General features: G+C 43.5%; 1 protein-coding gene across 1 annotated transcript; it reads left to right on the top strand.

The window, feature by feature from the left end:
- The first annotated feature begins 1,194 nt into the window (after positions 1–1,194).
- On the top strand, positions 1,195–6,738 carry LOC112113297 (nuclear transport factor 2-like). The gene is made up of 5 exons (XM_024209541.1): positions 1,195–1,238; positions 3,453–3,570; positions 4,523–4,594; positions 6,217–6,315; positions 6,625–6,738. The coding sequence occupies exons 1-5, from the start codon at positions 1,195–1,197 to the stop codon at positions 6,736–6,738; spliced, it is 447 nt and encodes a 148-aa protein (XP_024065309.1).
- Positions 6,739–9,596: the final 2,858 nt, after the last annotated feature.

The following is a 9,596-nucleotide window of genomic DNA, read 5'->3' as shown; positions in this document are numbered from 1 at the left end:
GCTGATAATAGCCCACTTTAATTGATTAGTCTTGTTAGAGTTGGTATGGCAACACCCATTTTTTCATGTTCTCTCTCTCTCTATATCTTCCTACTGTATTTTCCACTGCATGCATCCGATGAAGTGGGTTTTAGCCCACAAAAGCTTATGCCCAAATAAATTTGTTAGTCTCTAAGGACGGTGCCACAAGTACTCCTCGTTCAGAGAGAGAAGAGTGCCACCTACTCAGCAGACAACCCAACATAACGAAGCATGCTGAATTATCCGTGTCAGTATCCCATTCACGTACTGATCCCATTCCGCATGCGGTAACTGATGAGATCAGCGTCCGAGTGGTATCAGTTTCACTTCTAACGCGGATTAGTTTGCTTTGCGTGCGTGCCACATGCACCCACCTCTAGAAGCGTTTGAGCAAGGGCGGGAAAGCGCAGAGTGAGGTCCCTATTTCCAGTATGCGGGGCTAATCCCCGTGGACTGGCAAAGACACGCCATACAACTATCAGCAGAGACTGGGCGTCTGTCCTCACCCCAAGAGCCTACAGCAGCACATGCCTCAGCGTTTGCATTCCGGAGCCAGCGCTGAGCCTCACTGGTAGCACAGAGACGGCCTCTCTCGTAGGTGTCTCCAGTGCTCTCATATGGGAGCAGTTCTCTTGCAGGAACCACAACAGGTTTCCTGCTGACCTCGCAGCCTACCAGTCACAACAAAGCCCTTAGTGGCCGAGTAACTGTAAATGCAATTACTCGTGTTGATAATAGCTGCACCCCGGGGGACGCCCCCCTCCCAACAGCTGCAGCGCTTATTCTCACGGCCTCGCAAGAGGGGGCCGAAGCGGAGCTTGCCCAGCACTGGCGCTGGAGTCGGGAGCAGTTTCCCTTCTCAGTGGGCGCAGCTCACGGTGCCACCGGGGGGCACTTTGATTACAACTCAAACCCGGCCCCGCGGCGCCACCTACCGGCTCGCGAGCCCGGCCACAAATACCACGTGCGCGGCAGCCGCTGAGCCGGGCTCCCAGGCAGCGGCGGCCGGTAAGACAGCTCGTGGCGCCGCAGTAGAAAGCGCGCGCGCGCCGGGTTCAGAGCGGCCGCCGCTGGCTGCGCTGAGCGGAGCCTGGGGACCAGTCGCGTTAGCACCAGCAGCGCAATTTCTTCCGCAGGCTAGTCGTGTGGCAAGGGGGACCCGCTGGGGGCCGGATGGCTGGTGCAGGGAGTGTGGCCCTTGTGCTTTCCTTCCTCAGGTCTCTGGTTGCACGTGCGCTCGGCTGCCCCGCGCCAACCCACTGACGGGGGGATTTAGGCGCCTGTGCCTTGAGTCTGGGTGCAGCCTAGAGGGAGGCAGGCAGCCTGTGCGCCCAGCTCTGGAGTGCGACTGGAGGCTGTCCCTGAGCGCGGGGGGGGGGCTTTTTATTGCCTTAAAGGAGGCTTTGCCAAATTCCCAGGTGCTGCACAGCGCTTGGCTTGGCAAACTGCCGCCAGCTCGACTCCCTTTCCCCTGTTGGGAAGGCGTTTACACACAGCAGCGGGGGGAGACCCCATTTTCTTAAACCCACGCAGTGTCTGAAGAGCTCCAGGAGAGTAAGACCTGAAATCTCTTTCGCTAAGTTAGTGGTGTCCCCTGGAACACGGAGCATTGAAGAGGGACTTAAAAAAAAGAAAAACCTCTGCCTAGTGACAATTTCGATCTCTAATGTGTTCAGGTTACAGGTGAACAACTGCTAGCCCTGGTGCTCTTCAAGTCATTGCCATTACTAAAGATCCTGTGGACCAAACTGCTCCCAGTGACACCTATGTGACCTCCTTGTGGTTATTGGGGTTGCACACATGAAACTATCTGTACCTTTTAAAAAATAGGGGGGGTTGTTCACAAAAATGGGAGAGAATCTGCTTCTCACTCAGTCTTAGGCTTTGTCTATACTAGAAAATTAGGTTGGTTTAACAACATTGGTCAGGGGTGTGAAAAATCAATGTTCCTGAGCAGTGTTGTTAAACTGACCTGAGTTCCCATGTAGACAGTGCTAGGTCTTCCATCCACCTAGCTACTGCCTCTTGGGGAGGTGGATTACCTATGCCAATGAGAGAACCCATTGTAGTGTTTTAAGTGTAAACAAGCCCTTCTGAGTTGGTGGATCTGCAGGGCCAACTGTTAAAGGGCAGCACAAATTTAAGTCACTACCATCAACAGATGTTCTTTCCACACATTTTCTTCCTGTAAGAACAATTATGCTTTTCACAGTAGAACTGAACTTTAAGAGCTTAAACCTATGGAGTCTTTATTTCTGTAAAGTCTTTCATATGTCAAATCAGAGCCTCAAGTTTAGCCACACCTTCAGTTATCCAACTTTCATATCCTCTATCTTGTGCAGGTGGTGGGTCCCTTAAGGTTTCTAGGAGCGGGACATTTTGGGTAATAGGCAATACATGTTGGTGTAATGGGGTATCTATGAACAGCAGCAAGAGAAAATTAGGAGTTTTGTTTTGTTTAAACTCACAAAAATGCCCCACTTGAACGGAGATCCATTAGTCAGTTGTGGTGTACTTTTCATTTAGATATCTGCATAATACATGCTAAACCCCCTACTTAAGTTTATTTTTTAAAATTATGATAGACCATGTGAAGGTTTTAGCTTTCTTTTTAAAACTTAGATGTGAGCTAAGAACTTGAAGTAAAGTTTTATTAAAGAATGAAAGGGTCTGAGATGGGCTTGTGGGTGCGTAAGAGGGATTTTTCCCAATACTGAAGTTAAATAAACTTGTGAATGTGTTTACAAGATCACAACAAAAGAATGGAAAGCATTAAGGCCTCAATCCTGCAATGAGCTCTGTGCAACCAGATGCCCATTGAAGTCAATGGAGCGCTACACTTGCACGGGGGGCACCCACAAGCAACTTGCTGCAGAATTGGGACTTAAGCTGGCAGTTGAATTGTCTTAAAGAATCTTTATGATGGGATTCTACTTCAAATAGTAAGTAAGAAGTAAAATGATACATAATGTTGTGCCCCCTCACCAAGTGTACTGCAGAAAAGGAAATGTTCTCTTCTCTTCTATTTCCTCTTTTCTCTGCAGTTTCCACTGACCTTGGTAATTTAGGATTATTGTAGACCAGTGATACTCAGACCTCAGTGGCTCTGGAGCCAAATTAGAGATCAACATTACCCAAAGAGCCACAGTAGTGTGAATTCATTGTTTCATTTACTGTAGTACTAGATATTCATATTTAAACAGTATGGCAGGGGAAATATATATTGTGTGTGTAGATATAGATATATATCTTACCTACAATTGGTTAATAACATAGTAAAAGCATCCTGATTGGCTAGTTAAATCAGTATTTTAATATGTGCTGCAGAGAGCTGCAGGACACACATTAAAGAGTGACTTGCGGCTTGTGAGCCTCAGTCTGAGTATCACTGTTTTAGACTTAAAACTTCTAAATATTTGCCTTCTTGACAGACTTAGACAAAGAGCAAGAATGGCAGAGAGACCTATGTGGGAGCAAGTTGGAACAAGTTTTGTGCATCTCTATTACCAGCGTTTTGATTCCAGTAGAGTAGAGCTAAGTGCTCTCTATGTAAGTATCAGTTTGACTTTGCTCAAACTTTTAACTTCCTCATTGATCATTTTGAATGATGAGTTATAGGCTTGATGTATTCTGCACTTCCACTATAAAGACAGTAGCTTGTATGAGGCAATGTTTCTGTCTTGGATAGAATGGAAGCAAGTACATATCCCCCACCAATTCTAATTCCTTAAACTGTCATTTTACCCTATAAATTATGAGCCTTGATAAATATTCCTCTCTTCTGTCAGCAGTTGTGGGATTGATTTTTTTTTTATTTATTTTTAAATCCATTTTTCTGAGTAGCAGAAATGTCAGGGTTGAGGGAGTGGGAGTTGTTGTTTCACTTGCTGGAGAACTTGAACTATGAGAAATCTGTCACGGTGAAGAAGCATCAAAAACTAAAAGGGGAAGTGGTGAAATTTGCTCTTTTTTTTAATTTTCTTAACTACTTGATTCTGCCATTCTTCCATATGAACTGTAGGCCCACTTAAGACCTCTGTGGGGAAACAGGAGAAAGTTCTAAAATGGGGTGAGGATTGAATATGAAAACCCTACAGCTCTAGTGTAAGTGATGGCACGAGCTAGGCCAAAAATAGAATGGGTGGGTCTACTTCATGAAAGCTTGCTTGACTCTGCCAATATCTCCCTTTCTGATCACAAGCTGTACCATTTTTGATAACTTATTAGTCATGTTCTGCATAACTTCCAGTTGTAACAAATACTCATTTGCTAGTGACTAAATTAGATTACAAACGCTTCACATGTATCTCTAGATTTCTTTAAACCAGTGTTTCTCATGGACCAGTGCTGGTCCCGGAGATCTCCCTGACACAGTTTAGGAAGGCAGCAAACTGGTACCTAGTATCAAAAAGGTTAAGAAACACTGCCTCAGACCTTTCAATCTTACCTCATTTCTGTAACATTGATATGAATGACTTAGACACTTTGTTCTCTTTTTCAGACAGATGCTTCTTGCTTGTCCTGGGAAGGACAGCAATTCCAAGGAAAAACAGCCATCATGGAAAAGTTGATGGTACGCTTCTGTATATATTAAAAGTGGTTTAAAATAAAAAAATCTCTGAACTGCTTTGTCTCAGGATTTAAAAACAATTAAACCCCGCATGCTTCCATGTGATTACAGGTAGTAGAGAGAACACCTGTGCCTGAGTTGCAGAACTTTTCAGAGTTCAAAAAAATCTGATTGCTGCAATGAAACTGCTGTTAAAATTGCATCATAAGGTTCCATGTTTGTTCAACAACATCTGCTTAATTTACAAGTCAAATATGTTTTTTCAAAGTGCCAGCATCTCAAAGTTAAGCGGTGTTCTTTACTCTTCATCACAAATAAGATGTTCTGCAGGCTGAATTCAGCCCTCTGTTATGCCTGTGAAACCTTATTGTTACTGTAGTTGAGGGCTGAATTTGGCCCTGTAGTTGAAACTTAATGAACAGTTCTGTTGATGGATGAGGCAGTATAAAATCCAACTCTCTTAGGCTACATCTTCACTGGGGGGGAGGAGGGGTCGATTTAAGATACGCAAATTCAGCTACGCGAATAGCGTAGCTGAATTCGACGTATCCAAGCCAACTTACCCCATTGTGAGGACGGCAGCAAATCGACCGCCGCGGCTCCCCCGTCGACGGCGCTTACTCCGACCTGCGCTGGTAGAGTACAAGCGTCGATTCGGGGATCGATGGTCACGTCCCGACGAGACGCAATAATTCGATCCCCGAGAGATTGATTTCTACCCGCCGATTCAGGCGGGTAGTGAAGACGTAGCCTTAGCTATGTCTGCTCTGCTAACAGGAATCAAACATAGTAAACTTTGTCAGTAAGTTTCAGCAGATAGGGTTCTGAATACACATGGGAAATAAGAAGGTGCCATTTCTTACAATAGTGACTTTTTAGTTTCAGAGTACATGGTACAAAAGTGTTGCGCTGCAGCATATTTAAACACCCACTTATTAAGACTTTCTTAATATCGAATGCTTTTTTGTTGTTGTTGTTGTTAAAGAACCACATACTGTACATAGATCTTTATGCCAGCTGACCTTATGGAAATTGGTCGTCTTGTGATATGAGGAAAGAAAATATTTATATTCCCTGCAAGATCATTGAGCAGGATTATTGTACAGTGTTAGTGGTGTGGGGAATTTCCATTGCCTCACTTGACACAATAATACACTTTTCTAAAACACAATATTATAGTTAACTATACTAAATGTTGACTTTTTTCCATCAGATTTGCTTTTGTTTGCACTATTAAGATCTAACATTCATATGGCCAATTAGTATTTTATGTATTAGCTGCATTGTATGTCTAACTCCCTTGGATCAGGGACCATGCTATTAGCCAGGATGGGTAAGGAGTGGTGTCCCTAGCCTCTGTTTGTCAGAGGGTGGAGATGGATGGCAGGAGAGAGATCACTTGATCATTACCTGTTAGGTTCACTCCCTCTGGGGCATCTGGCATTGGCCACTGTCGGTAGACAGGATACTGGGCTGGATGGACCTTTGGTCTGACCCAGTATGGCTGTTCTTATGTTCATGTAGAGTACCAAGTACACTGCTGGAGCAGAAATATTAATGGAGTGAAATACTTACATTAATATGTTTAGTTTATGTGAGTTTCTTTTTTAATCCCTCCTAAACAGAGCCTTCCATTCCAAAAAATCCAACACAGCATAACATCTCAAGATCACCAACCAGCGCCTGATAACTGTATACTTAGTATGGTAGTTGGTCAGCTGAAGGTGAGACTAGCAAACTGTAATGCTTTGACTAGTATATAAGGAGAAGCTTGTTGGTTTTAGAAATATTCCATTTAGAAATATTGCATTCTGCTACTGCATTTAAATCAATTCTTTTTTTAATTAAAAAGAATTCCTGTTTGAGCCTGAGGTAATACAACTAATGCTGTATCTTGATGTCAGTTGAATAGACTTGAAAGAGAGGCAGTGGATATTTAATTGATACATGCTATGCTAATAGACTTGAGTAGTTTGAGGCGGTTTGGCTTGGCCTTCCTACTTCTAACTTACTTTTTTATTTTATTTGTTTAGGTGGATAATGACCCAGTGATGGGGTTCCACCAGCTGTTTGTTCTCAAGAATATTAGTGACAATTGGGTTTGCACCAATGACATATTTAGACTGGCCCTGTACAACTTTGCTTGAATTTTTTTCTGTTCTCAAATGTCTGTTTCTACTGCCACTTTCAAATCTGACACAAAAATAAATAAATTGTTTGTTTAACTTGTTCTGTGGTGGTTTATGCAGTCTGTTGATCGAAAGACCATGCACTTGCTAGCCTGTGCTTCTCTTCCCTTCTCCTAACCATATCTTGGTGTAAATTGGCTTGTAAACTGTAGATAGCAGAAATGTGAATTGTTTCTATATTATCATAATGATAGTAAATTGTAGCCTCTGGAAACTTGCTCTATATGAACTATAGCTTTCTAGAAAAGAGTTGGCAGCACAAACTGCATGTAAGTACTTTGTGGCTATGGGATGATTAGTAGTTGTGTCTCATGAAATGCACTTTTCAAATCTGGTACTTTCGGAGAATGTGAAAGCAGTGTAACTTGCTATACAATTTGTATATGAACGTGTGAAGTAGCAGTAAGTGCTCCCATTACAAACTTTGGGCCATATTCTCCCTTCTCGTCATATAGATATGCATAAGGGGGAGAAGAGAGCACCTAAAGCACTTTCACAGATTAAAGTCAGTCCTCCATTTTCTGCTCCCTGATTAATTATTCAGCGTACAGGAGCATTCACAGTATGCTAGACACTCTCCAAACACAGAAGAAGACATTTATGCACTTGGGAGCAGCGACCTCTATAAAACAGAGGAAAGGAATGGCAATGGGACACACTAGTCAAGCAGACTGATAAGGCTGATAGCCACAAGTCTTATTAAAATTTTGGTTGTGTCCTTTTTCCTTAAACACTGGGGCCTGGATCCAGATCCACAAAAGTACTTAAGCACTAAGTCCCAGTTTTTAGGCACCATTGTGATTTGCAAAACCCCCACTCGAGCCACTCAACCACATAGTCACCAAAATTCACTCGGTGTCTAAATTTGCACTGTACATGTTCTCTAGCTGCCTATGTAGCTGCCTCTGGGCATGCACACTGCTGCCTCACTTTAGGTATCTAGACACCTAGGCTCCACAAACCAGGGAAAGATAGATGAAGGAGCACATATCTCACCCCTGGGGCCTGATCTGGTCAGAGGCTCTTGTGTTCCACTGTGGATAAATACTTTGTCAGAGAGATTCCCTAACCTGGAGTTTAGGGCACCAGCATGGGAGGTGGGTGATCCAGGGGCCGGTTGCCCTGCTCCAGTGACTACTTACACACGGCAGCACAGATTCCTCAGGAGAGGTTGAGGGAGCTCTATATCAGCATATCCTGTAGCTCAGTGGTTAGAGCTCCCTCAGAGAGAGAGGATTTGAACAGGGTCTTCCATTCTGATGTGGGGGGGAGGAATTGAACCCAAGTCTCTCTCATCCCAGGTGATTGTGCTAAACCATTGGGCTAAAAGTTAAAGGGAGCATTGCTTCCTCTGGTTGTTTTGCACAGAGAGAAGTGTTCGCCTCACTCTCTTAAAAGAAGACAGCTGTGTAAACCACCTGACTCCAAGAGGGATTGCTGATAACAGGCACCTATCACTGCTAATCTCCCAGAGGGGGGCAGGCCTTAGAGCACACTCCTCTTGTCAACATCTTCCATTGGCTAGTTTAGGCAGCTCTCTTTGCAGCTGCTTACTTGGGTAAATCCCATTCAGAGGCACCTACTTTTCTCCATTAATTGTATAGGGAGCCTACATGCCTAACTCAAGTTTTGAGAATCCCATTGTTCCTTTGATTCTCCTGGTGTCTAAAAGTTAGGTGTGGATTCAGGCCCTGATTTCTCATATTGAGTTAGTAATTCACTCTGCTAGTAGCCCTATTAATTTTAGTGGAACTACTTGGCAGACTAAGATACTATGTAACATGAGTAAAGATTAGAGAACCATACTCAGCAAGGAGCACAAGTGAGTACTACTTACTGTGAGTAAGCCTGGCTGAATCTAGCCCCATATCAGAGGGCATCTTTTAACACATAGCACTACCAAAGGTATGTGGCAGTAGTAGCCTACCGTATTCTGACTTCTGAGAACCTGGTTATAGGACAACAAATTGTAGTTGGATATTGAGAGGGCATATCAGTTCCAGGAAAGAGACCTAGCCATGACTTTTCTTATTCTCCCTTCTAGAGCTAATCTTAAGGATATGTGAATCATCTGCTTGTATCTACTCCCCTTACGTGCATGCTAAATCAGTGGGGCCAGGAATTGTGACAACAAAAGTCGTTCTTTGTTTTTAAAATAGGAAGAAAATAGTGAGGCCAAAAGTCACTTCATAGGATGGAGATGAGTAACTAGGAGTCCCAGGATGGGGAGATGGAATGTAGTAGGGCTCATAATAATACCACCTAGCTCTGACAGAGTGCTTTTCATCAGTAGGTGACAAAGGGCTTCACAACACAAGTCAGTAGTCTCTCCATTTTAGAGATGTTTTAAAATGGACAGAGAGGTGAAGTGACTTTCCCAAACTCACCCAACAGTCTAGGGGCAGAGCTGGGAATAGAACCTAGGTCTCAGGAGTTAAGCCCATGCTCTATCCCCTAGGACACATTCCCTCCTTCATTGGATATAGGGGAAATGGGACTGAAGAAACTGATTCTTTTGTTGTACTATATATTTCTCATTTAGTAATGCCAACATTATCTTGCCCTAGAATCCCTTAACAGAATGTCTGCTAGTTAATTACAGCCATGGCCTTGTGCATAACTCCCCCACCCCCCTTTTTTTTTAATTGCACTCCAGAATCTAAGTTTTAACTTAAAAATGTCTCTAGACATTGTTCTTTTGAAGGTAACTTTAAAAATGTGTCTAAAATGTAAACCAATGTGGTAATGTCTCCCTTAGAGCTTTTGTTCCATGCTGGCTGAATACTAAGAGTCATGTCAGTGGAGCATTAACTCTG

The sequence above is a fragment of the Terrapene carolina genome, unplaced genomic scaffold (genome assembly GCF_002925995.2).
Source record: "Terrapene carolina triunguis isolate 2854851 unplaced genomic scaffold, T_m_triunguis-2.0 Scaffold58, whole genome shotgun sequence".
Taxonomy (NCBI): Eukaryota; Metazoa; Chordata; order Testudines; family Emydidae; genus Terrapene; species Terrapene triunguis.
This window is presented reverse-complemented; position numbering and strand designations above follow the sequence as displayed.

What these genes read in the sequence shown, in the direction of transcription:
- LOC112113297 (XM_024209541.1), top strand. Translation starts at nt 1,195, where the DNA reads ATGGCTGGTGCAGGGAGTGTGGCCCTTGTGCTTTCCTTCCTCAG. An exon ending in CTTGTGCTTTCCTTCCTCAG is followed by an intron (nt 1,239 to 3,452) that starts GTCTCTGGTTGC and finishes CCTTCTTGACAG; the next exon opens with ACTTAGACAAAGAGCAAGAA. An exon ending in TAGAGCTAAGTGCTCTCTAT is followed by an intron (nt 3,571 to 4,522) that starts GTAAGTATCAGT and finishes TCTCTTTTTCAG; the next exon opens with ACAGATGCTTCTTGCTTGTC.